This window comes from Oryzias latipes, chromosome 9, assembly GCF_002234675.1.
Source record: "Oryzias latipes chromosome 9, ASM223467v1".
Taxonomy (NCBI): Eukaryota; Metazoa; Chordata; class Actinopteri; order Beloniformes; family Adrianichthyidae; genus Oryzias; species Oryzias latipes.
The window spans coordinates 25730502-25758106 of NC_019867.2; the positions used below are offsets into that span (position 1 = coordinate 25730502).

The 27605-nt window shown below is 43.0% G+C and overlaps 1 protein-coding gene across 1 annotated transcript; it reads right to left on the minus strand.

Moving 5' to 3' along the window:
- Positions 1 to 65: 65 nt before the first annotated feature.
- Positions 66 to 27592, minus strand: gcn1 (GCN1, eIF2 alpha kinase activator homolog). Its single transcript, XM_004084503.4, has 57 exons — positions 27493 to 27592; positions 26780 to 26882; positions 26626 to 26689; positions 26427 to 26558; positions 26131 to 26239; positions 25924 to 26022; positions 24640 to 24774; positions 24096 to 24273; positions 23938 to 24012; positions 22843 to 22971; positions 22719 to 22769; positions 22540 to 22638; positions 22282 to 22455; positions 22053 to 22205; positions 21861 to 21953; positions 21704 to 21779; positions 19423 to 19582; positions 18058 to 18247; positions 17851 to 17975; positions 17537 to 17715; positions 17354 to 17447; positions 17159 to 17272; positions 16880 to 17078; positions 16338 to 16490; positions 16062 to 16243; positions 15826 to 15906; positions 14531 to 14674; positions 14197 to 14321; positions 13494 to 13683; positions 13338 to 13408; positions 13083 to 13248; positions 12813 to 13007; positions 12450 to 12696; positions 12195 to 12316; positions 11647 to 11761; positions 11295 to 11474; positions 10875 to 11095; positions 10718 to 10786; positions 10498 to 10636; positions 10227 to 10423; positions 9974 to 10116; positions 9776 to 9893; positions 9115 to 9330; positions 8829 to 8993; positions 8579 to 8740; positions 8409 to 8501; positions 8191 to 8334; positions 5619 to 5888; positions 5367 to 5480; positions 4459 to 4689; positions 4179 to 4372; positions 3579 to 3693; positions 3164 to 3260; positions 2849 to 2997; positions 1861 to 1971; positions 749 to 970; positions 66 to 683 (listed from the first exon to the last, which is right to left on the minus strand). Exons 1-57 carry the CDS (start codon positions 27544 to 27546, stop codon positions 558 to 560), a joined length of 8052 nt encoding a protein of 2683 aa, XP_004084551.3. The 5' UTR covers positions 27547 to 27592; the 3' UTR covers positions 66 to 557.
- Between the last annotated feature and the right edge of the window lie 13 nt (positions 27593 to 27605).

The window sequence follows — 27605 nt, forward strand, 5'->3', positions numbered from 1 at the left end:
AGATCAAAAGATAATCGGTGTGGGACTTTCAACAGCCAACAGAGGAAAATCATTATTCCGCACAGTTTTGTGAATGTTTTTTTATTATTATTTTGCATCACTTTGTACAACTTTATCATTGATAACAATGATTGTTGTTTAATGGGTTTCTTTCCCAAACAACTGTCACACACAAAGTCCAAATAAAAGTTAGAGATGGGGAGTTGTTTTATGACATAGGCATCCCAGATGTTTTTTTTTTTGGTAAAATAGGTAGCAAAACACTTAAGTATCAAAACCGATTTGGCATTGTGGCTGTCAAATAAAGTTCAGTACAGGAAAATAACCTGCACATGAGAGGAACAAAACTAAAAAGAAATTGGGCTTAAAAGCCTCTAAAATGATGATGTAAAGTTGAGAAAGAAAAGAAATTTCTGGTATGCGTGAAGACCTCAACCAACAAAGCTCATCTCCCAACAAGCCCACGCAGGACAGAATGAGATTGTCCACTGAGTGTGTCTGAAGTTGTGGAACTTTTGTCGATCTGGGTAGGTTTGATTTCGTCGGTAATTCCCGCCTCATGTCAGAATAGTGTCGTCGATTTCTTCATTGGAGTCTGGCAGGCTGGCGATTTTCTTTAGTGAGCGGCGGTGACATTCTGACAGCAGATCGTTACTTGCTGAGTCCAGAATGGCAGTGACACTCTGAAAAATCAAATGATTAAAAATCTGAAAACGAGAAAGAGTGTTTAAACAGAAGCCTCACTTACTTGTAATGTCTCCTCTCCATGGCGGAGTCTCAGTAAGTTGACAATGGTGTGTTCGCTCTGGGCTCTGACTGTGGTGTTCTTATCCTTGGTGTTGTCCAGTAGAACTTTCAGCATAGGCTTAATGAGACCGGCTTCCATGGATGGTGTTGCCGGCTCTCTGAAAACCCACCATAGCACCCTCTCTGACACCAGCCTGATATCACTGGACTGATTCTGCAGACACTGTGGAGCCACACACACAGTATGTAACACAGCCCAAAGCTTACATCCACCCAATGCACCACCTAAGGCAACATTTATATTATTGTCTAACTTGAAAAGATAACTGATTTCCCCCCCCTAAAGTAACTTTTGTCTCCAGCAGGCTTCTGTTTTGCCTCAACCCCACTGGAGCAGAAAGCAACAGCATGTCACAAACATAGACTGTATATGAGAACTGGACTGAGTGGACTTCTAACAAGTTCACTCCTGATTGGTGAAAGTGGTTGCCATAGAAATGTTGAATCAGACCGACTTGAACCAATCACTGCTTATTGACAATTTCTGGTTCAAGCAGCGTCTGTATCACTAAAAATAGCTTGAAATCACTTTTGGTTGGAGCTGGAAGGAAACCATTAGCTACGGGTGACATCACACTTGCTCAGTCAAGTTCTAGTATAAAATCAAGTCACAAACCATTTTAGTAAAAGAATAAAGGGCTAATCTGGATATGTCCCATGATTTAAGAATATCACTTACTCTAATTAACATATCAGTAACAAGCTATCACAGCTTAAATACCAATTAATTATTCCCAGAAAAGTCTGATTCTAATATTAAACCATGACTGCGTTTAAACACATCCAAGGAAAACAAGAACAAGATTCAACTGAGTTACAGAAGAAAAAAATCTCCACCTTAACTCCAACATGTATGTTTTTAAAGTAAACAATTATTTGACAAACGTTAACAGGCCAACAGGGATTTAGGATCAGATTCCTATTAACCTGAAACTTTATCTGCCAATTGTTTGCAGAACCAAAGTCAACATTTCCATAGCCTGTATGTGTGCCAACTCTTTACTGTGTAATTATAATACAACTTTAACCAAAATAAAAACAATAGTTCCTCACCTTAACAAACTGAGTGATGATGCGCTGGGAGATACTGCTGCCTCCTTCCACTCTGAGGTGATGTCTCATCAGATATCCCAAACCTCGGATTCCACTTGTTGCAATAGGAATCTAAAAGAGAAACCAACAGAGCAGATGACAGGCTATTGACCCATGATGGAAGAGGAAATTAGATTTATAACGTTCCTCTAGACCAGGGGTCGGGAACCTTTTTGACCGAGAGAGCCATAAACGCCACATATTTTTAAATGTAATTTCGTGAGAGAAATTACATTTATAATAAACAATATGTTTAAAACTAAACACACAAGTGAATGTGTGCATTTTATATCATTTTAACACTTTTAAAGTACAATAAGTCTGTGGATTCTTTTTTAATAACATTGTTATTGTAGAGGTCTGAGTTGAATTGGGCGGGTGATGGGTCGGGTACTAAGTTCCGGAGTTCTTGAACGCATCAAGCAGAGATGCTGATTGGCCCTCAGTTCTGTCGCTTAGCCTGTCGTTGGAGAGTTTCGACCACTGGGGTTCAGCTATGGGGGAATATAAAGTAGTTTTTTTAATAATTAAAGATTTGTCTGCGAGCCAGATGTGGCCATCAAAAGAGCCAGATACAGCTCGTGAGCCACAGGTTCCCGACCCCTGCTCTAGACTGAAAAAGCTCCTTTATAATATGAAAGTTTAATAAATTCTCTTAGGAATCAGGATTACATAAACCTATATCCACATAATACAAAAAAATGCTTATTTTAGCTTAACAGAATGACTACAAACATAAGGAACCATCCAATCTACAAAGTCTAAAGATATAAGAAAATCTGGTGTGTTGTTTGCTTACTGGCAGAGGCAGCAGCAAGTCAACACTTCCATTCAAACCCTAAAACATGTGAATCCGCATAAATCCACAGTGCATTTTCACAAACACTGCTTCCCTCAGAGGACTGTCCATAAGGCAGCACTGTGTCTGCTTTCAATGCCCTGTGCTCACCCTGTCAGCTGTGGCGTTGGTCAAAATGGTTTCCGTCACAGTATCGCAGTATTCTTTCCCACAAAGCTTTTCTGGAGCGGATTTGACGGCTATGGCCAGGGCCAAGCTGCGACCATGACGGACCATCCAGTCCACACCGGACACGTCCCCTAAGAAGAGGCACACAGATGTTAGCTTATGCTACATTGTGTTTACCATAGAGCTCAGTAGAGAATCAAAGACAAAAAAAAAAAAAGACATTGTATTGTGCTTTATAAAAAATGAAAAACACAATTAATAAATAGAGATGTGATTGGGTTGCATATAAATACACACCTAAGACATGCTGAAGTAATATACTCTTAAGCTCCTCCTCTGACAGGAAAGCGCACAGCTCACCAACACATCCGGCTGACGCCATTCGGGTTGCGTCCTGTGCACACACACACACACACACACACACACACACAGACACACAGGTTTTGTGTCATTTATACTCAAAGTGATATGAAGTCTCAAAACCACCTTTTCAGAAAAACCACATCCTCTGTCTGAGTTCCGCTTCACTACTGTGACTACAGACCAAACTTCAGCTCCGAGCTTTCCTCTGGGGCTGAAGCGTGTACATCTTGTTTGTTCTGTAAATTCCTAATTAATTTTGAAATGATTTCAGGCCGGTGAGGTGGAACACTGGGTGTGCTGCCACAGATTCAGTCTTCTTAGTTTCGCCTAGTGTTGCAAGGCGTCATACCTCGTCATGTCCCAACATGCCGAGCAATGTGGTGGTGATATTTTTGCGGATTGCTGGGTCCACCTTTGATCCGGCCCCCTGGATGACGAACCTCAAGGCTTGCAGCATAGTCTCTCTGTGAACAAACAAATGAAAACGTCAATATCTGAAACCTTCAGCTTTTATTAACATAGAGGAAACCAGAACACGCTTTTTAGAGCTCTTTTTTATCACTCTTTTTTATCACTGTCTCATCATATCAATAGATCTGTTTTCACAAGAAATTCATTTAAAAAAAAAAACAAAGGGTTTTAAACCATACAGAAAAAACTGAATGTTTGTGCTCTCTAGTGGATACATGTTGTAATGGAGGCACTATTTTGATTTGAGCCCAAACACATGTTATGTCTGTGCTAGCAGCTGTCATCTATCAGGAAACGTGCAAATGTGATCACATTCCTGCCCTCTGAAACCTCACTCCAGTTCTCTAAGTGAACATCTACTTGCTCTTTATTTATGCGCTTTATTCCCACACTAAGCATTGCTTAAAACGGAAACTAAAAGCTAGTATTGACTCATATATTAACATTGCAACCTTTGAGATGACTCATGGCCTTTCACCTGACTCCAGAGTCTTCGGCGTTGCGTATGGCAGAGAGCTGCTCAGTGAAGAGCGGGTCAACCTTGGTGTGGATGGACACCAGCTGACCCAGAGCCTCTGCGGCCTTCAGTCTCACTGCACGGCTGGAATCCTGCAGGGCCTTCAGGAAGGTGGTTTGGAGCTGCGGCAAGAAGGGCTTAAGAAGAATGCCCACCTGGAGGAAAAAAGGGGTTCTGTCATTGATCCAACACACGTGCTGGTTTTACTTCGATGTTCAACTCCACGGCTGCAGATATGAACCTTTGCCAGAAGCAGAGTGAGAGTCTCAAGCAGAGCGGTCTTTACTGTCCAGGCAAAACGGTCTCCCAAGATACGAATGAGGGGTCCGGTGATGTGGATCACAGAAGGGCGTAGAGCCTCAGCAGAGGTCAGTTTGATGACGCCCCCTAGCGCCTTGGCAGCCTCTTCTTTCTGCTCAGGGCTTCCGGAGAGCACGCCCTCTCTCAGGACAGGAAGGATGCAGGACACACCCTACCCAAGGACAAGACAGAAACAGGAGTCACCTCAGACACAATCATTCCATCCACTTCATCATTTTATATTTTTTCCCCCCAATTATGAATTATTTTGAAAGTGGTGAAAGAAGAATAAAATTAAAGCTGCGAGCGAGGTATGACCCACACATGCTACCTGCCCCGCCCCCTTTTCACCCGCCCTCACTGACTGAGTAGCTGCTACATGCCCCTCCCTCTCCTCTTCTGCTCCCCTGGTGAGAGCTGCATGTGACAAGTTCATGAAAAAAAAAATCAAATATCATTTTTTCCAAACGGATCATTTCTGTTGGTTTTATCTCCATAACAACCATTTCATTTGTTGGTCACCTGGAGGTGGTGAACAGGTCTGTGTCACATTTAGAAGAACTGACAAAAGTAAACTTTTGGATTTCCTTGGCAACAACGTTTTTGTCAACCATTCCCAATATATTCATGCTGAATATCATATCATTTTGTTCAGCTTGAGCGAAAGATTCATGTATTACATTTTCAAAATAAAACAATAGAATAAATGTGAGCCTTCATTTTTGCCCCAAAATTCATTTTCACCAGGTACTAGGTGCCTGAAAATTTTGTGGCGGCTGTGACATTTTCACTCAAAGGTGCAGTAAGAAAGAGGAATTCCAGGAAAGTTCTGGTGCTTCTGTGTGTTACCTTCTTGGGCAAACAAAAACCAGGTAGATGTTGACCCTTTACATCTGCAGTTATTGATCTAATGTCTCGGTGGAGGTCATCGATTAAAGCCAGCTGGCTGCTAGCATCCAGTTTCTGCACAACAAATGATAAAAACAGAAGGTTAACACTCCAATTAGTGAGCAAAAAAAGCTTTTGCTGTTTTATCTACATCACATGTTGCACTAACGGCAGCAAATCGGACTTAAACATCAGACTGATCAACAAGCACACCTTAGTAATGGAGTTGATGGTGTCCCAGCTCTGGGACAAGACTTCTGGGTTGGAGTCGTTCAGAAGGCGAATAAGTCCTGACAGCAGGGTGCGAGTGTGACTGCTGTAGTCGAGACGGGTGCGTGCAAAATAAGCGTTGAGTATGGTGACAGCGGCCTGTCTGAGACCGGGGTCGGCTCCTCGAGTGGCTTCCAGCAGGTCTTCTATGATGATCCGCTGACCCACTTCGTCTTCCACAGAGAGGATCACTGTCTGGCAGCTGCAGAGTTCCTGCATTCATCAGAACACATCAGAACAATGACTTAAGTCCTTTGTTGAATCAAAAACTCTAAGAAAACAAACTGAGCACTGAAATGAAGAACAAAGGCTTAGCAGACTTAAGATTTATAGTAGAACTTATGCCCCTTAAGATAAAAGATCCAGTCATAAATCTTTTCAGAGTATAAGTTATGATTTTTTGCATAGTTTGGCCAGGGGTGTGTCTAAGGCTACGTTCACACTGCAGGGCTTAATGCTCAATTCCGATTTTTTTAAATAATTTGATTTTTTTGCAAGGCCGTTCACATTTCCACTTAAATGTGAATTTTTGTGATCTCCTGTGTGACCGTGAGATGACCCAGAAGTGACCCGCATGCGCAGAAGAATACTCAACGGTGAATGACATCACTCGTTGTTTGCAGAAGTAGCTAATGTTAACAATGGATGTCATCAACAGTGTTGTCAACAGCGAAGCTCTTTTTGCATTATTAAATTTATTTTCACGAAGGAGCCAGCACAATTACAATCTTCTAATTTTAAGAAGGCATTGGAGCCAGGATCGTCTGTACCCACTGCTGTGGAATGGGGATGTGTATGTGCTGGGGCCGCGCGCGCATGTGTAAGAGAGAGGAGAAGAGCACGTGCAGCGCAGGAGGGAGTGAGAGGGGGCAGCATTCATTCATGTTGTGTGTTACGGAGGAAGGAGAACAATGATAAAAGAAGGCTCCCCCCAGCAGAACTGCTATTGACTCTATTTTAACCCGCTCTGGAGAATCTGAGGGTGCGAACAGGGAAGTGGAACTCGAGGAGGATCCGCCTTCGGTCCCCCGCGCTTCTGACCACGTTTGGAAAGGAAAAAAGGTTATCGCAGGAAAGGTTCAACACTACGCTCGGCCATTTCGCTGGAATTATTTTCAAAAAAGATCAGATACAGGTCGCATGGGGCAAAAAAAAAAAAAAAAAAATCGGAATTGGGTTGTTTCAGCCTGCAGTGTGAACGTCGCCTTATTGTGTATTCAGACTGGAAAAGTCTGTTGGTCCGGACTTAGTTCACCTAATTTGGTCTGGATTGAGTCCTAAATACTGCGTTTGGTCTGCAGTTGAGACTGCCTTTAAGCGGGCTATTCTGTTACAAACCAAAGCTTGAAAACAGAACCACACGACTAAAGATCTCGTCAGTCATTGGCCAGGATTTACTCGTCAGTCATTGGCCAGGATTTACGACATAAAAAATAATGGAAGTCCTAGGCTTTGTAATCCAGCGTTTGACATAAACGGTTATCCGGTTGTCCAAGACAACCAGATTTCACGGAGGACAAACAAATGAACCTGATGGTTGTCCGAGTGAAAACCTGGTCTTTTATTCAACATTTTGGTATTTTTCGACTATTTTTCAAGTTTCAAGGGTTAGTTTTTGGCAACCTCTGAATTGAGACGTATGGAGCAAATTCTTTCCACTGACAAACGAAGTGCGTGCATGCACTCTTCAATAAAGATTTTTCAAATACATGTGTTGAACAGTACCTGGCGCAACCGCTAGAGGTCTCCAAAAACACGTTCAAAATAATCAGCCCTAAATAGATTTAACACACATTCATAAAACACTATAACTTTCACTCATAACAGAACAGACTGACATGAGCTGAAAAAAAACTTTTTCCATGGGATTGATATGATATTCTAAATTATTACAACAGTCTTAATATTTTATATTCTTTAAGCAACAATTATCAAAACCAAAGAAAAAAAAGAACCAATATATTTAAATCTGTGTAAAGATAGTAGTTATAAAGATATTAGTTTCAGGTTTTTGGCAATACTTTGAGTAACCAGATGCTTCGATATTTTTCAAATGTCCATCATAAGAGGCAGTTGATGTGTAGAAGAAATAAAGATGCAAGTACTGACATCTGAGTAGGTATCGTTGTTGTTGAATATCGGTATCGAACGACAACCAAAAATTGGGGAGGACAACCAAGTTTACTTACCAGGTTGTCCAGAAGACAACCATTTTGTCCCTCTTATTTCTAACGCTGTAATTCTTGTCAGGATAATTCACTTATTCAAACTTTATATTTTGCTGACCAATTTTGAATGTCCGTATCAATGTCAGATGCAAGATGCTTTCTTTTGTGCGGCTTAGGCATGCTGCCAGGCGGTTACTGAGGAGCCGCTGGTTGAGAAGGTGTGAACGGAGCGTTATCCTGGGCTTGGCGGATTTGTTTAGAAGTGTTGCACTTTTCTTCTAAACGTGCGACACTCGGGAGCGACTTATACGCGGGAAAATATGGTAATTAGAAAAAGACTGCTTCACCTGAGCTTCTTCCTCTGTTCCAAGTTTCTCTTTAAGGGAGGAGAGGAGGGCAGGCAGGATGACCCCCAGGTGACGAGTCAGAGCATCTCCAGCCACAGCTGAGAGGAAGGCCAGCACTCGGGTGCTCACAGGAGGGGCAGTCAGCTGTTTGAGCACACAGACAGTCGCTTTACACCAAATCAAGACTCTAAATGCAAGAATCTATTCTGATGTTTTACCTTTGGAACCAAGTATGGCAGCACAGAGCGACTCTTCACTGCCATAACTTGCTTCAGGCCATCCAAAGCATACTCAGCCATTTCTTCATCGTCCTGGAAAAACAGTAACAAGCTGTGTTTTGAACGCTTTTCAGTCACATTTGGATGCATTTGTGTCTTCAGTGTCGCACCAGCTGTTTGAGCAGAGTAGGCAGGATGTCATCCAACGCCTGGTGACCGATGGTTGCATGGAGCTGCTCAAAGGTTTTGGCTGCAGCCTCTCGGACTTCCTCCAGAGGGTCACAGAGAGCCTTTCTCACAGTGGGAACAAGTGACTCAGAGAAGACGAGCACCTACAGAACCATCAGAAGGAAAGGGTTTCATTTCATTAAGACCTGAAGGGGAACCTGCTTAAAAATGCGAATGGTGCATGTGACTCACAGCATCTTTGCTGGTGGACTTCATGATCTCACTGAGGCCAATGCAGACACCTTGCCTCTCATCGCTCTTATCTGAGCGCAGCCCGTCCTCCAGGATGGGAATGATCTCAGGGAGAATCTTCTCACCCAGTTTCCTCACCAGATCCCCCAGAGTCCGAGCAGCAATCTTATTTCATGCAGAAGAGAGGATTTTTTTTTCTTTCTAGGCTCCTTCATACCACAGCAGCGCAATAAAACTGCCAACTAGGAATTTAAAAACACAGTTTTTCCTAAATCTACAGTTGTACCGTTCTCTTGTCTGGACACGTTGAAGCCAGGAAGCCCAGCAGGAGACTGAACAGGGTAGGGAGGATCTCTCTCAGGGTTCTGGGGGTGTTGGTAACCACAATCTTCCACACGTGAAGAGAAGCTTGGCGAACCACCAACTGCGTGTCAGAGCGGCCCATGTATAGGCCGGAGAGCACACGGTTGCGCCGCTCACCGCCCAGAGCAGATATTATAGCCTGAAATGAGGGAGAAGAAAAAGGAGAACAACTCACAAACATCAGATTTCTCAGTTTTTGGTGATGGTAAATCAAACATACATTGTTCCCTCCTTATACTGCAGTTCATGTTGTCATTAATTGGAGTTTTTTTTCTGTGTAATTTTACATGTTTTTTTTTTAAACAGTGTATTGTTTTCTGCAACCTGATTGGCTGTTGTCAATCAGTCTCATCTGTGCCGTGTCTCCTGTACAGAATGTGTTCAGTTTTCCACATTCATCTTCTTTATTTTCATTCTATAATAATGGATTCATTTTTCTATGAAGGTCTGAACTTTGAGATTAAACAAGAGGACAAAAAAAGAGTGAAAATGTCATCTGTCGTCATATTTCACTGATTTCACTTCCCGTGGGTTATTTATGGATAATGTCTGACTGCTTTTCAGAAAAATAAAAGTTTTCTAACTTTGTTGGATGCCGCGGTTCCAAAGTTGTCATCCTCTGAGGCCGTTTCTGTGGTCATCTTTCCTGTGACTCCAGAAATGTGGAACAGAAGGTCTCCCAGCAGCTGTACGGAGCTGAACCTATAGACAAACAAAGCACAGGGTTAGGCAATAACAGATGCATTAAACCGCTGGCCCATGGCTGCTTTCCAAGATCGGACCTGATTCTCCACAGGTCGTCAAACAGGCCTTGTTCCAGCTCTGGAAGCAGCAGAGCAATTGCGGTCTCGGCATACATGCTGACGATCCGCTGGCCAGCTCGCAGTGCTGTGTCTCTTACATATTCATTCTCATCAGCCAACGCCTGAAGAGAGAGAGAAACGATGAGCCGCAGTCAAACAGGGTTTACCACACTGAGACAGAGTCACTGAGTCAACGATGCAGAAAAAACAAATCATTCTGAGCTGCCGGCACCTTCAGTATGCAAGGGATGATGGGTCCAACATAAGGAGTGAATTTCTCTCCGAAGGTCAGAGGCAGGTAGATGAACATCATGATGTAGCCATCTCTGACATGAGAAGCAATGTCCACCTTGCTGGCAGTCTGCACAACATCTGGCATCAGCTTGTCCAGCTTCTCTACTCCCAGTCCGGCCATCACCTCAGCCAGACCTGTGAGGATCATTAAAACTAACGGGTAAAATGGCCGTTGCTAAACTCAAAAGATCTAAAGGAGAGGAACTGACCTTGTGCAGCTCCAGAGCGATCGACAGAGCTCTGCTCGGATGCCAGCGTCTCCATGAGCCACGGCAGCAGGTCATCAAAGCAGGATTCTCCCATCCCCTTTACCATGGCCCCCAGGGCTTTGGCAGAGACTGTACGCACCTGGACAGGAGAGGGAGAAATGCCATTTCTGTTTCAAACATCCATCGCTCCTGACATTTGACCATTCACCACTAAACCCACCTCAGGTACGGGGTCCAGCAAAGAGGCCTTCAGCCCAGGAATTACACTTGGGAGGTACGGCGACAAATCCTGTCAGCAGAGAGAAAATATCACAGTTAAAACAATGAAACAAAGTCATGAAAACACACAAACATAACGTTCTGTTCACCGTGTTTACCTTCTGGTCAGTGAGGGAGTACATGTTGCCAATGATCTGAGCGGCCATCTTGCGGGTGTCAGTGGAGCGATCCTGGAAGGCTCTCTGCACGATGGGCATGATGAGGGCCAGAGACGGGGCATCGATGAAATGCACAAACTTGGTGTCAAGCAGGGTCTGCAGGCACGTCTGGGTTTTTCTTGATGGATCCGTGAGGGCGTCCAGTAGGATGGGACTGATGGCTGAGAGAAGAGCAAAGTAAGACTTGGACAGTCCAAGGATTCATTCTTGCACTTCTTTTCAAGTTCTTGGTAGCACAGCGCTGCTTAACCACAGCGGTTTAGTCAGACCTCGTTACTCCAGCAGCCTCAGGCAGGGATGAGCAGTAAATTACAGAGGTCTGGTTAAGTGTTTTGGATGCGTTTCTGCTGAGATACCCACCTAAGATCTCAGGGTTGCGGATGACAGAGCCAATTTGTCGAAGGGCCTGTTGACCAGCCTTCTGAACCTTCACATGGGAGTCAGTCAGTACCTCGGTCAGCTTGGGTACAATGCTGGGCAGGCAGGAGGACAGCTGCTTTGGTGCACAATAAGCCATGGCACCCAACAACTCTACAGAGCCTAGAAGAAAAGACAAGCATCAGTTTTATGGGGGGTAAGACTTTGAAATGACTTGTGTGTGATAAGATAGCATGCTACTGATTTCCTCTGTAGTCATCAAGACAGTTTTAAAGTGGTATTTTATCCCCAACAGACACAAACAAGGTGATGAGAAATCTTATGTGCTGCTCACCTGCTTTTGTCCTCCATGACTCCTCCTCCAAAGCTACAAGCAGGGAGGGGAGGACCAGCTTCACTCCATGGGCACTCAAGTTCCTCATTACCGCTTTGGCACAATCATCTGCAGCCTGAGGTTGAGAGGAAATAGAAAAGTTGGAAAGTTTTAGACAAATGTTTACATTTTTGCAATAATGCGTTTTGTTGCAGCAAGATCAGAGGAGACTTTCTGCAGCATAATGCATGATAATGCACACTTCGTCGGCCATTATCCCTCACATAACTATTTATTTCATCCCATAGAAGTCTATTTAGAGTTCTCTTATACAGTCAATGGTTGAAATGTCTTTGGGCAAGACACTGAGCCCCACATTGCTCTTGATGGCTATAAGTTGGTGTAAGTGTAAGGTGGCCGAGCCCCCATCAGTGTGTGAATGTGTGTGTGCATGGGACTGTGACTGTGAAGAGCCTTGGGTCTCAGAGCAAGGTAGAAAAGTGCCATACAAGTATACGCCATTATCATGCATGTGTGGTTTTGTCAGTGACCCCATTCTAACCACTCACCTCACGAACATATTGGTTTCCATCTCCAAAGCAGAGTAAAAGGTGTGGCAGCACATGGACCACATACGGCTCAAACAGCTTCCCCAACATGTTGCAGAGCATCTCAAACGCAAACAGGGCTCCTAGAAGGTAATCCAGAGTTTGTTTGTTTTTTCATGTTTGAAATTTAATGGCAGATTTAAAATCAGTTATTGACCTGCAGGAGTGCTACACAAGTGTTTTAGCTGACACAGCATTTTAGAACTTCTCACTGACCTTCCCTCCGCCTGAAGTTCTTCTTGTCCTGGATGGCATCAGTGAGCGTAGACATGATGTCCTGCTGTTTGAGTGCCAGGATCCCAAGGCCTTTGACCAGGCCAGCCAGTCCGTATGCTGCTCCCTTCCTCTCTGCATATTTGTCACTTTCCAGCAGCAGCTGAAGCAGGTTTCGTACAATTCCTGCAGCATCCTCTTTGATGGCAGGAACTAAAGGAGGCAAGCAGCTAGCCACAGACTCCTGGACCTGTTATGGTATAAAAATAAATTAAATACTCAGAGTTTTTCGTATTTCTGTTTGTAAAAATAAGCTGTTGAGGCCGTAGTTCTAAGAGACAGAATGCAAACTGAATGATTGTTTACCTGCTGTGAAGGTGTAGACAATGCAGTTATAAGCTTGGCCACAATGGGTTTGACCTTGGGGTCATTTTTGTCCAAATGTTTTGCCAAGGACCCCATGAGAATAACTACACTCTGGCGGACAGAGTCGTAGCTGGCATCCTGAGGAGCATTCTTCAGAAACTCCTCAAACACCGGCAGCAGGGAGCTCACGTTGTCCTGAAAGCAGGTCCATCAGACAGTGTTTGAGGAGGAAAATCCAGCTGGCTAAAAGAGACAGCGACAGAGCATTACCTTTCCGTGTGTGTTGAGGGCGGAGAGAGCAGCGTCGAGCATGCAGCGCCGCACTTCAGGGTGCCGATCATTCAGAGCGTCGGGGACAAAGAAAAGGAAAAGAGGGGTGACCTGAGCTTCATCCAGGTACTGTGACAGCTTGTTCAGAGTCAGAGCGATGCCGCATCTAAGGAACATGAGGAGGAAACAAACTCTGTAAACAACAAAGAACATGATGGAAACATCCGAAGGCAAAATTTGGTAAAAGTATCTTACCTGGCTTCCCACTGGTCAGGTGGAGCTTCAGAAATCACTCTGCCCAGAGCATCCAGCACAGGAGGTGGTCTCTATACAAACAGCAAAGGGTTGTTTTCGGGTTACTAGTTAGAAGAATTGCAACAAATACAATGTGGACAGAGCGCAAAATCCTACATAAAGTTTCTGATTATAAAGCTCTGTGAGCTGGCCAAGCACGGAAGCGGACTGGTGTGTGTACTGGGAGACGGCGCTTGACAGAGCTTCGGCGGCGGCGGAACGAATGGCCTCTTCGTGGTGAGTGATGTCTCCGATCAGCAGGGAGCAGAGCTCTGGAACCAACTCCAGATCCAATGACTGCCAAAGTCTGAAGAGGAAGAGCAGAGACACTGGTTTACACGAGTCCTGAGGATTTTTCCATTACTTTCATTATGACATTTAAAATAATAACATTTGTATACGGAGACGCGCACTATAAAGAATTATTCATGAAATTAGGGGGTTAAACATGACTTAACTTCATCCACTGGAAAGGTCTTTAAGAAAAGAGATTTCTTTGCTAAACTTTTAAGTCGTTTCTACATTTCCAGGTTCAATTTGATTTTATGGATTGTTTCTCACTGTTTTTGTACAATGTGTAGAAGTGTGTCGAAGAGTTGAGGGGCTTTTACTATGATTACTAATATTTTTTATTATTCATTTATGTAAAGCACTTTGCTGTGTTCTGTGACAGGAGAAGTGCTCTATAAATAAAGTTGAATTTGAAACTAGCGGAACAGCTGTCATGTCAAATGAGGCGGGCTTCAGTTAAGGATTGAATGTATTTAAAGAAATAAAAAGGGAGAAATATAAGAGCAAAAAGAATCTCCTTGCTACTTACTTTTCGGCTAAAGCACGTCCTTCTGCTTCAACATCAAACCTGGCAACCCAAAGCCTCCGCAGCAGACTCATCCCACTGGCCTCTGAGCTGTCTGTGGGCAGAGCAAACTCCATTTCCAACAAACCCTAAAAAACAAAAAGGATTGAAAGTTACTGATGAATCTACTGAACAGGTTTTGCCAATGCAGCAAGAAAAGTTAATGTGCTCATTAAATGCTTTAAAAAAATAAGTCAGCTATGTTTATGAGAGAGAGATTTAGTCCTGGTGCACAATATGTAACATCTTTCCTATGTCGTATGATGAGAAAACACATATTCACAGCTTTCATGCTTACCCTGAGGGCAGCATCCCGCACAGAAAAGCATGGAGACAGGAGAGCATTAAGCAGAACGTCTATCTCTGGCTGCTCTGCTACGGCACAGCCCTCCCCTCCTCCAGCACTGGCACACAGAGCCGTCAAGCACTGAGATGCCAAAACCTGAGAACACAAAGTGTCAAAACGTACAACACAAGACTCTGCATGGACTTGCTTGCTATACAGTGATCCCTCGTTTATCGCGGGAGTTACGTTGGATGAAATCTGGGAAGCAGTCATCTTTAAAATTGACACTTGTTACAGATGTAAGACTGTTAAACTCCTCACTACACACTTTCTACATTTATCTCAGAAAGACGTGAACATTTTCACACTTAGTATTATGGAATGAAAAAGATCTGATCCCAATTAAAGATTTCTGTAAATGTGGCAGACTGAACCCATTCTGTAGATGACAGACGGAGAGAACATAGTGTGCTGTAAAAAAACAAAACAAAAAAAAAACAAACAAAAAAAAAAATCTTGGAAACGGTGAGATTGAAAAAAGTGCACTGCGACATAATGGGGGAAAACTGTTTTTCAAAAGGAATAGAAGAAAGATCTAGGACAAAGAACAAAAGTTCTTAACAGACTACAGTATTTTCCGCAGTGTTAGGTGCATCTAAAAGCCTTCTTTTTTTCAAAAAACGACAGTGCACCTTCTAATCCAAAGCGCCTTGTATACATATATAAATTAATTTTGGTTGCGTTTACTGATGTAAAAGCGATTTTGAGGGGTACACGGCGCCCTGTCATAATGTCGGTTTGTCATTATGAGTTGCAAACAGAATGGACGTCATTGTAAAAACACTTCTAACGTGAGGCGGCGTTGGACTACTTTTGTAAGTTACACGTAACGATCATGGTTGGGGGTTAGTTCAGTCACAGTAACATTTGTTTAAGCGGTATCCGTTGGTTTGTTACGTGTTGCAAACAAGGTTGGGAGTTTCAGGTTTTGCTAATATGCTAACATAGCTAATGCTCTGATCGTGGCTAACGTGTACTGTGTATGAACAAGGTTCAGAATTACATTATTCTACAGTTAATAAAGTCTGACTGACTGATGAACTTCTCTCTGAAGCTTCTGTCACTTTTCTGGCACCTTATAGTTCCGTGCGCCTTAGATATGACATAAGCTTGAAAATAGACCATCAGTCCATTTTTGCCCTATAGTGCAAAAAATATGATAACCTACAGTGAGTGATCAGTCCATATCAGTTTGACGACAAAAGCTAAACTAAAGGTTCCACATTCAGACACAGAGATCATGTTACCTGCAGTCGTGGTGAGGCTGTGGAAATAATTCTGGTCAGCAGCAGAAGCATATTGACACGTGGAAGCAGTTCTGGTCCGTTCTAGTAGAAAAGAACCAGAAGAACAAAGTCTAAAAGATGACGGGAGTTTTTAATTTTAGATTTTGAACTCTGAGACAAATTGTTGTAGCTGTTATGTTGACTTTTAAAAACAGCAGAAAAGACATTTGAATAAACAATTTAGACATGCTCTGTACCTCGTCAATGAAAACATCACTGCTTTCTGTTTCAGCTCGGAGCTGGGCGTGCTCATTGACGACTTGGAGCCCTCTGATCATCAAACTCTCCGTTTCTTCATTGCTGCTTGAAGACTCTCTGAGTGTAGCATTGAGCAGAGGAAAGCAGAAGGAGAACGCCGGGGCAGACAGCGGCGCCACATCTGACCAAAACAACGACAAGCATTCTGGCCTTTAGACATATTTATACTAGCTGTTATTCAACCATAACTCCTGAAAACTCTGTGCCGATCCTACCTGTTTGTTTGCCCTCTCTCTGTGGCACAGTGTGGTTATGCAGCAGCAGCACCGTGCGGTGGGCTGCAGAGTCCAAATCCTCCTGCGCCCAGGCTGGGTCTAAATCACACTCTGGCTTCAGCAATCGTAGAGTCACGTGACCCACAAGAGCCGCTAGCAAGAGCAAAAGCAGAGAAGGAAATTCTGAGGGAAAATCTTAAAACTAATAATGTGTGATCCTTAAGCACTGGAGATGTCGCTGGCAACCCCTGAATAACAGGCGCTCTTTAACATACCGCAGCTCTTCAACAGTTTAAGCGATCAACGTGAATTCGCTGGTTCTGACGCAGAGAGAAATGGCTTTACGTATTGACTTTGGACCGTTTTGCAGCACATTACTAATGTAAAGTGTTGTTTAATGGCGCAAAGCTGCTTTTCTCTGCTTCAGGATCTGTTGGAATTACTTGAATTGTGTAAATGGATGAAGAGTTACGGTAGTTGACAGAATGTAAACACTGGAGCTTCGGTGTAAAAGAGGTCAAAAGTCAAGCAGGTGTTTGTACCCAGACGATGAAGGTGTTTGGGCATGAGGCACATGCCAATGTCCAAGAAGACCTGCCGGACTCGTGGAGCTGCCAGAGGAGACTGCAGAAGAGGGATGAGGACTTGTAGGACGGCAGGCAGCTCCCTGCTGATCTGAGCTGGTTTCTCTTTCAAGATGGCCTCCAGCACACCCACCAAACTCTGCAGCTCCGCGTCCATCTGAGACGTCAACAAAGATTCGCATTTAAATCACACCAGAGAATTGTGACGTTTGAGGTCCGGTCAAACTGTTTCTATACCCCTTGAAGTCTCTTGCGAATTGATGATTCCTTTTCCAGTTGGATTTGCATCATTTCCTTCTGTTTAATGGTTAGCTGCACCTCATCTTTGATGCCCTTTTTCTTCTTTATTTCCTATCAAATGTAACGGACATAAACGTGATGCGCATTATATTTCAGGACAAACTAGGAAAAAAGGAAAAGACTAAAGCTTACCTCTTGTAACTCAAGCTCTATGATTTGATCCTTGTAGGAGTACGCCTTATTCTCCCTTTTCATGTTTACTTTCTTGGTGTTTTCTTTTTGGGCGCTGCAGGGACATTGACAAACAAACAGAAAGTCGATGAAGCCGCAGCTAAAGTCAGACGTCCAGAGAGGAAGAGGGGGAGGCTGCGTTACCTTTGGATGATGCTGTTGTCGTACAGTTGTCCCTCAGGAGTCTGCATGATGGCGTACTCTTCTCTGGTGACTTGGAGCAATGCAGGCTGGGAAAGGCCTTCCACGACGTGACTGATCACTTGCGGCAGCAGCTTGTTGGGGGAGAGACCACATAGGGCACCAACCGCATTTTTCACTGCCTGTGAAGAAACACGTGTTCACTAAAGATGTTTTCACAAATATGAATAATTAGAAAAAAATTTTTTTACATAAACCTCTGATTAAGAAATAAAGTATGACTTTAGCATCTGTGTACAAAATACAGATAGTCAGACCTGGCTGTCAGAGTTGACCTCTAGCAGACGAGGCAGAATCGCCTCAAGATTCTTCTCAATGAAGTCTTCAGCTTTAATCTTCATGGAGGAGAGCAGGATGGGCCAGAGGCCACAGCGAGCAGTTACTAAAAACACATGAACACAGCAGCAGCATCAGTTGACCGTTCCTTTAAACTCAACAGTTGCAACGCTCCGGCGCTCCTTTACCAATAGAGGGATGATGACTGACGATGAGGATCTCCATGGCCAAACTCTCTGCTTCAGCAGCGTCACCCCACTGACTGGCAGAGGAGCAAACAGTACACAGAGCATCCAGCAGGACACTAGGGGGGATGTAGCTGCGGCCCGTTTCTGTCAGCTCTCCAGACTCGGACATCAGGGCGTCCTGAGGCAAAACCTGCACAATTTACAAAAGGCTCCTTAGTAAGTTCGCTTATTCTGAAAATAAACATGTACGGGTTATTTTTCATAGAATCCAACGCTTGGAACAGAACTGAACTGCCTTTCAATCAGTGTTTTTCAACCTTTTTTGAGCCACGGCACACTTTAACCTTGACCAAAATCCTGCGGCACACCAGCAGCCAAAAATTTAAAAAAAAGGAGAAACTCAGTCTGTATTGATGTACAGCCCCTCCGCAATCTCACATGCATTCCTGTGATAATTGTGGCAGAAAAAGCTGGAAGTTGCAGCTGTTTTTTCTAAAAGATGTAATAAAAGTTAATTTAGAAGACTTAAAAACTGTTTGATGTGTGTTTGTTGTGGTTTCAAGACGTTTAACAAGGACGACTCATTGTGCGCTGAGACGCTGTCACTTTAACCCAATGCATCATGGGAGATGGAGTGCAAACAGCCGCCGAGCGTCTCTGAGCTTCATTATTTTGTTCACTTTTTCCACGGTCTGATACCAGCTAAAGACGAGCTTTAGCTGGTATCAGAACTGAGAGACTTTAACTGATACTTTATACTTTATTCATCCCACAATGGGGAAATTCTTCTCCGCATTTGACCCATCCCCTAGGGGAGCGGTGAGCTGCAACTGCATTGCGCTCAGGAGGCAGTAGCGTTAAGGGTCTTGCCTAAGGACCCTCACTGAGTGATGTTAATTGCTTGCCATAGATGTGGTAATCGCCATTGTTCATTCCGGGAATCGAACCCTGGATCCCTGCATGGTAGCCTCTCACCTTACCAACCGAGCCACCCAGCCGCTTTATGAGCAGAATCAGAACAAGGAAGTGAAGACTTTAACCATTTCTGATTGGTCAGACTGACCTGTGATTGAGCCTTTAAGAATGATAGAGACAGTTAAAGGGGCGGGACTTCTCAGAAAACAGTTATAGCTGCAGCAAAATCGCGGTAGCGTCATTCTTATTACAATGTCTTTAATAGAATCAAATAAACACAAAGAAAAAAGTCTTTTCATATTCCTAACTACTCAGTGTTTTATCAGGGCCTGTTTGGATGAACACAGAGCCGATATCCTGGAGATGGGAAATGTTTTTAGATCACTTAATGAGGGCAATTTCCCATGGCACACTGGTTGAAAAACACTGCTTTAAATAACCAATATGTACTTTGTGTTTGTTGATAACCACTCGGAGTTCTCCCAGGAGGCCGTGGGCCAGACTGGATCCACCCAGGGAGGAGAGCAGCTTCTTGACAGTCTGCTGGGACCTCCTCCTCACACGCCAGCTTCGTGACAGCAGAATCACAACCACGGCATGGTGGTACATCCTACAGAGCACGGCAAGAAGAGGAAAGCATGACGGTACTGAAAGCTAACTAATCAGAAGATTTGAATATTTGTTGTCTGTGTGCAAACTGCAGTAAAGAAAATAACTAATTGCTGTGCTGTTTTAGAACAGGAGCCAAACCTTGTTGAGTTTGCCCAATGGACCTGCATAAATACTGCAGCTAAATCTACTTATTTTTGTTTACACAAAAAAATGGTCTGAATGAAAACACCAGTCTGGATGACCTCCAAAAGGTTGTTGGTCTGAATGATATAGAAACGGAAGAAACAGAAGTTTGAAAGACTGACTGATGAAAACTGTGTTTTGTTTTTGTTCTTGTGGCTTTTTTCTGATGATGGAGGATGTATAATTAAGCTCAAAATTGCATTTCTGAGTATTTATTTGTTCAAAGCTCGCTTCTTCCCACTCCTTTTCGAGCAATAAATCAATCAGGGCAGAGGTGCTCTACGCCAGCGTTACCCAACCCCCGGGGGCAAGTACCGGTACCGCAAAAAAAGTTGGGGGCCGCTGCTCTACGCCAACAGTCAATAACTCGGAGGCAAATTTCTAATGAACTCCTGCCGCTCTGCAGAAACTATGTCCTTGAAAATGACCCAAGTTTTTTGGATTTTTGGCTAAAAACGGCATTATAATAATTAAAAGGTCACTGGGAACGCTGATGATCAGAGTGGGACTTCAACCAAAGGAAAATCAACAACAATAAATAACTGCTATCAGAATGTCATTGCCAGAGAAGAGCCTAACGCAGCAACAAATCTCTGAAGCCCCACATCGGAAACGGAGGGTGAGCTGCAGCAGCAGAGAAGAAACCAGCTGCTTTTCTGCTTAAGTCAGAGCAAAAAAACTAAGGCTTACGTCTGCAGAAAAAATATAATACAGTAAAGATTGGAAAAAGGATCGGAATCCATGAAGAGCAATTTTGGCAGAAATCACCCTCAACATTTTCCCCCAATTCTGATGCTCAGTTTGTAATTTCCAGTCTTTGACAGGTCAGCCTGAATGGAACAATCGTTGACTTTTTTTTCTTTTAACCAGTTATTCTGTGTGCAAAAGTAACTAAAATACAGGAGTAATTGGACACAAAAACAATTAAACAAATGTCTTTTAAATTGATACCGTTCTTTGAATTCCCCATTCAAATTTATAAAATACCCTAAACAAAACTCGAGTGACATAAGTATAATAATGAAGGAATACAGTGATCCCTTGCTATAACACGGTTTAATTTTCACGGTTTCGCTACTTCACGGATTTGCGTCGTGCATTGTGTTCTGCATTCTGATTGGCTAAAAAGTCACTCCGCTTCTTCTCTACCTGTGCGTCAAAAACGTTGCAGTTTAATATGTACACGTATGTAAAACAGCTTGCCAAATTTACAACACGTACGTGCAAATTCTCCTGCAATTTCGAGTTTCTCTAGAACCCATAGAAAAAAGATCGACAACAACTGCCTATCACTACGTTCTTCTCCCGAACAAACACAGCTGCACCGCGGGTTTCAAAATAAGAAAACACTGCAGAGCGGAGTCAGGATGCAGCGGCTCAGTCTGAAGAGCAGTGAAATACACCTGAGTCACTATTTGTCCGACTGTAATTTGTATTTTTTTCATAATTATTTTAAATTTTCTCCCGTTTAATCCAATTCTTCGGGTCGCGGTGGGTGGGGCTAATCTCCGCGATTTGAAGCCTTCTGTTCACATCGATGATAAAAATTATTATTTGACTGCACAGTAGAGAAGTTATTTGTTGAAAAAACTTTTCTAAAGTACTTTTATTTGTGAAACAAATGCTTGAGCCTGTAAAATGGTTTGTTTGTTCTTTCTTTTTAATGTATAATAAAGTTTTTAATTGTATAATAATTGTTAAAAAAGTAAAGGTTTCTACTTCACAGATTTTGCCTATCACAGGTTCTTTTTGGAACGTAACCCCCACAAAAAACAAGGGTTTACTGTACTGATGACCTGTTCTTATAGCAACAGCTCTGCTGTAAAGTTTAGAAATAGTAACCACTGTTGAATTCAGAGAAAGATTCCAATTTTTGAACTTTTTTTTTAAACAAAAACTTGTAAACTTTTGTGGGTTGACAGAAAGACAGACTTACTGTGAGTTGCTGGTGTTTAATCTGTGTGCATGATCCAAAAACAGCCTTTCACAGAGCTGCAGCATTGTGAGCAGAGCTGCAAAAAACAGTGCAAGAGAAACATCACCACCTTTCTCTGGATTATTAGCTCAATCCTGTTTATTCTGAATGGTCTTACTCTCTTCACTTGTCTGGGAGAGAAATTTCTCTGAGGTGAATAGAGGCTTCTTTTCATCCAAAACCAGATTCCAGAAGCTGCAGAAATTCGCCTCTGCAGAGAAAAGGAAGCAACAACAGCCGTTTCTACTGTGGTTCGTCAAATCATTTTGAAAGCTCCATAAAAGAGCGATGGTTGATCCATAAGCCTTACCTGTTTGTGTCTCCAGCACCGCCAGTCTACTCAAAAGAACAGACGCTGCCACGCCCTCTGCAAGCAGAGCATGCTGGGAGCTTTGTGCAGAGGCTTTTTCAACCGTTTGCAGGAGCAAAGGCACAAAACCCGATGCTTGGACTAGAGTGTCACCTAAACACAGGAGAGGTTAGCTTGACTCCAGCTGCAGGAACTGCATGTCTGAAAGTGCTTTCCCTGTGGGATGTACCTTTGAAGGCGCCCAGCATGGTCTGGAGATAGGCGTGCCGCACCAGAGAGGTGGACGTCTTAAGGGTGAACGCTTTCTTCAGCCAATCCATCAAAGCTGAGGGAACTTCCACTGTGAGGCGGCTGCTCCACTGGGAGAGAACTGACACTGCGTGGACCAAGGTGCCCTCGTGAACTGAGAAATCAGGAAGACATTTTAAGCAAACTAAGGCGATGTGACCAGATCCACAACTGAATATGAAGAAAGGGCAGCATTTACCTTCTTGCTGTAAATATGGGATGAACATGACAGTAATTTCAGAGCTGAGCGTCTGGCTGGAGGTGCCTGACACAGCGTGGTGGCTGCAGCTAGCAATACCTACGGTGAAAAAAGTGTCCATTCTTACCATCTGTTTGTGTTTTATTTCAGGAGTGGTTAGCGTTCAAAAGGTCTCTCACCGGACAGCACACTCATTTTCTGGGCAACCACAGTGAGCTTTCCCTCAGACCCTGAAGGGAAAAGGCTTCAGGTCAACCCAAGCACAACATAAATCCCCTTTTAACAGCCCAGTGGGTAGATCACCTCCGAGGATCTTGAAAAGGTGCGTGACGACATCCTGCACAGCAGTGGGGTCGCTGCACTGCTGGGCCAGGTTCTGCATGGCCTGGACTGCTTCCTGCATCAGCTGTGCGTTGTTAGCTTTTAGCTGGCCTGAAACACGCGCACACACACACACACACGCAGCAGTCAGTAAACACAGACAGTAAAACAAGATGATAATGCCAATATTGCACACAGTCCTGTATGAGTCAGTGGGAACGTTGGTCCCAGGCAAAGAGAAAAATAACATAACCTACATTTTTCCCATTTTACTTTAATCAGATTCTGAAGGAAGTTTTATTTTGGAAAACGACTGGATTCTCTCCACGACATCGGCTGATGCTTGATGTATGTTAAGGCGCTCGCTCACGTGTCGAAAATACACCCCCTGGTTTCTTTAAGCAGCTGTGCTGACTGCTACACTGAAACCCCCCATGCTAATGAGAACAAAAACACAGGAATTTGGAAAGTTATTTTTTGCATAAAGAAGTGGGTGAGGAAACAGAAGAGCCTTTGACTTCAAAATAAAATAAATCTGCATTTAACAGACAAAAACCAGGAGTCTTTACCCCCAATATGGATTTATTTATTGTAGCAGTTGTTTCCACACACCATAATAATGACGCAGAATATTCAGCAACCAGCTGTCTAATGTTACAAAGATGCTGCTCTAACTGTGGATTCACATTTAATACTATTTTTTTTACAACATACCAGTTTAAGCTGCATTGTTTTTGTCACACCTTAAAACTCGGACATGGCTGAAGTTGATCCCTAACTTTTTAATTTCCACTTGGACAATTAGGTTTTGAGGGAAAATCTATTTCATATTTTAATGGTTTCTACACAAAACCCATTGTATGGCTAAAGTTTAAACCAACTGCAGATATTTTATAGAGGATGAAGATAAACTTTATCTTCAGAAGTTAAAGGAAACTGGGGGGAAAAAGGGAACTCAGACACCAACTTCAGCCTCGTACAGGCCAGTTGGTGAATATTGTCCGACGTTAAACGAGTCTGTGGCCTGAAAAAGGTTGGAGACCACAGCACTACAGAAGTCATCAGTTCGGGTCTTACTTGAAATGGCCTTTCCGACATCCATAGCGTACTGGCTGAGGTCCAGAGTGACAGCAGAGAGCAGGCAGGTCACAGCTGGAAGAACACAACAGAGCAGGTCTACTGACTGCACACAACCTTTACATCATAAAAAAAATAGTTACAAGTGCAAATCTTACTTTGCATAGCATTTTCCGGACTCCGGAGCATGGTCTTCTGCAGGGTGGGCAGCAGCAGTTCTTTAAACTCAGAGTGGGACACGTGACGCAGTAAAGAGCCGCTTTTGTCCAAAATGTGCTGCTGTGGTTTCGTCTTGCTCATTAGAACAGATTTTATGTAAAGATCCAGTATTGGGCTCTGGAAGACAACAGATTAAAGTTTGATCAATCTGCAGTCACAGATCATTTTAGCTGTTTGCAACATGTAACAGAGAGTCAAGTATCCCCTGAAGCAAATACAACATTAGATTATGCAGCAACATCTGCAGCTTATTTATGTCCACTTTGGGATGCTGCTTGGTCAGTTTTTTTCATCCAGAATCTTAACCGCACTGTTTTAACACAAAGTGAGGCAAGAACCAGTACTTGTTGTCAGTCACAAGTTGTCACTCTGAAAAAGATGAGTTGGGTCTGTAATGTTCATCACAGGTACACTTGACTGTGAGAGACAGAATGTAAAAAAAGAATCCAGAGTGAAACCAGAACACCCCATTAAAAAACTCACCTTATGCTTATCTATGGTTTCTTTGTCTTTCTGAGCAGCACAGAAGTCTAGGCAGACCCCCAGCATGACCAGAGTGGTAGGGTTCTGGTCCAGAGTTAGAAGAGTGCTGATGTAATGATCAACCAGTCCAGGTTTCTGTTGGAGAGCAGCAATATTTCAGGCTTTTGAACCAATATCTCTGTGTGACAACTAAGGTCAGACGAGGATTCATTATCTTTAGCAATAAAAACATTAGCAGCCTACTCAGGCATGTGAATTATTCCTTAAAATTAGTGATACTTTCTTTATATTAGCCACTACACTACTGTTGAAAACCAGCTTCATTTACAGTTCATCAGCATGGATACGTGTCTGTGGACTGTGTCATTGGGGCTGAGGGATGATAAAAGCAACAAGTTAAAACAAACTCAAATATAGTTCAATCTGACGTTGAAATAAAAAATGAAGTCTTTATTCTAGGCTGATAGAATAAAGATAGAATATCCTGAGGGAACAGTGTTCCCTCACTAAAGCCTGCTTCTTCTTCCGTGGTCTCACAGACTTTTTCTCTTTTAGCTTTCAGCGAGGCCACATCACATAAAAGAAAGCTTTTTCTCTCAAGACTTTTTCTCTTTTTTTAAACACTGCGTTCTTTGCTCTAAACGGCTGCTGATCTTGTCAATCAATTTCCTCTTTGCCATGTCTCATTTACAGAATGCGTTCAGTTCAACAAAAATGCATAAATCTTTGATCGCGATCAGATATTAGTTTTCATTCTATGATCCTGGACATATTTTCCTATGAAGGTTTGAACAAGAGTTTAAACAAGAGAGAAAAGTGTGAAAATGTTCATGCGCGTGTGTATAAAGTGAGGAGTTTTCCAGCCTTAAAACAGCTGTATTCCTACTTTGCAGATTTCACCATCGGGTTATTTATGGAACGTAGCCCCATCGATAAACGAGAGAACACCGTACATAAACTACTCTTCTCACAATGCAACTCTTGTTCCTGTCCTTACTTTAAAAAATAAAGTCATTTTAATATACTTGGAATGTTTGTGCATGTTTCTTTTAACTAGAATATAATCGTTAACTAAAAAAAGACATTGTTTTAGTTAAATGTGTAAGCTAATAAACTGCTTACATACTAGAATATCTCAAACAGAATCTGCTCATCCCCCCCTTTTATTTGACCAAATATGAACTTATTCTAGCTACTTTAAGAGCTATAAATTTACTTTTTTTTATCATATGTGAGCTTTATAGCAATGACTGAAGAATTGCAGCACATGTAAACAAAGCTCACCTCCTTCCAGAGCTGCTTGAGATGTTTCAGGCTGGATTTCTTAGCCGTGGTTTTGGCTCCACCCACTATCTCCGCCACGAGAAGACTCTGAACCTCCACCTGGAACAGAAAACAACACAATCACATAGACTGCTTTCAAAGATAATACAGAGCCTCTGTTTAATTTAGATTAACTTTAGAACTACAGCATTGCAGTTTTCCACTGACCATTTTCTTCCAGATGGGTCCTTCTCTTTTCTCCGCGGCAGAAAACACTCTGGACACTAAAAGGCAGGTCCAAGACATGGCGATGAAGGCAGCAGAGCCTGTGCATTTACTGTAAATAATAGAAGGAAAACATGAGGAGAAAAACTGGCCTGGGAGGCATGTGGCCAAAGCAGGTGTCTAGAAACAGTGTGTTTTAGTTTCAAGCTTATCACATCTATATCTTTAAAAAAGAAAGAAAAGTTTGGCAAATCGAGTGGTTTACATCAAATCATTCAAAACAGCGTTTGGAGGAGTACCTAGGCTCTCCATTCTTGTTGAAGACCCCACTGTTCAGAAGGCAGTGAAGAAGGCCGGTTACCAGGATGTCGGGCTGACGCTCAGCCAGCTGACCGATGACGGAGAGAAGCTCTCGACGTGACGCAGCATCCCTGAGAAACACACACGTCCACGTAAGGACTGAACCGCCTTGCTTTTAGAGCGGGCATCTGAACTTACCGATATCTGTGTGGGGTGAGGCAAAAAAGCTTGCATAACCCTTTAACAGCGGGCTCTGGTAACTCTAGAACAAAGCACATGTGAAGAATCATTTGTGATCAAAAGGCACATTTATAAGGTTATGCAGTGATTTGAACGAGGAAAAAGTCTTTACCTTTACCGATCAGACACTGTTTCAGATCTCCAAATATCTCCTTGCGCTCTTTCGTGCTGGCTGTGGTTACCTTTACAGCAAACTTCTTCAGAGTGTCTGAAACCTGACAGAAGTGACATCCAGAATGAAGCTGATGAGCAAAATGATGCTCTCAACCTAAACAAAAATCAAACTATCTTATCCTTTTAAACAAGATGCGTGGGTTTAAGAGATATTTTATCTTGAAAGTCTTTTTTAGTTATAAACATCGACTATACATACCCCAATAAAGGTAAATAGAAGTTAACACTAAAATTATGCTTTTTCTGTTAGAGAGGCGGGCAAAAAATACTGGTTTTCCAGAGGTTTTACTAAGTGGGTTATAACTCACTGGTCAGGGAATGATTTAAACGTTTTAGTCAATAAGTGTGAATTAAACTCAAAATTGTTTCTACATAAGAGCCAAATGATAGTTTGAGCTGTTTGCGCTCACAAACTAGTCCGCTGGCGTTTGCAAGAGAGCCACTCAAGTCACGCTCTGAGGCTACGTTACGTATCACTCCGCTAACAGCTTGCTAGTTAGCCTCGGAGGATTATCAACCAGACTTTTCGATAAACGTCAAAATGCCTTCGTGGAATTTCAAATACTGTTTTCAAGATCCCACAAGTTCGTTTTTTGTAATACTCCGTTGACAAGAAGACATGAATACTGTGAAATAGTCGAGCACACAGACCTGCGTGTCCGCTGCCATCATGCCGGTCTTGTTGCAGGAAGGACTTGTTGACATCAGTTCCGGGTCAAACTGTCCTTACACGTTTTCCTACATCCTCTGGTCTTGTCAACATT

Bases quoted from the DNA above. Each gene is read 5' to 3' on its own strand.
- gcn1 (XM_004084503.4), bottom strand. From the start codon at position 27,546: ATGTCAACAAGTCCTTCCTGCAACAAGACCGGCATGATGGCAGCGGAC. The intron at 16,244-16,337 runs GTAGGATCGGCA...TGTTTTGGTCAG, and splicing joins GAGAGAGGGCAAACAAACAG to ATGTGGCGCCGCTGTCTGCC. The intron at 15,907-16,061 runs GTACAGAGCATG...CTTTTCTACTAG, and splicing joins GTGATGTTTTCATTGACGAG to AACGGACCAGAACTGCTTCC.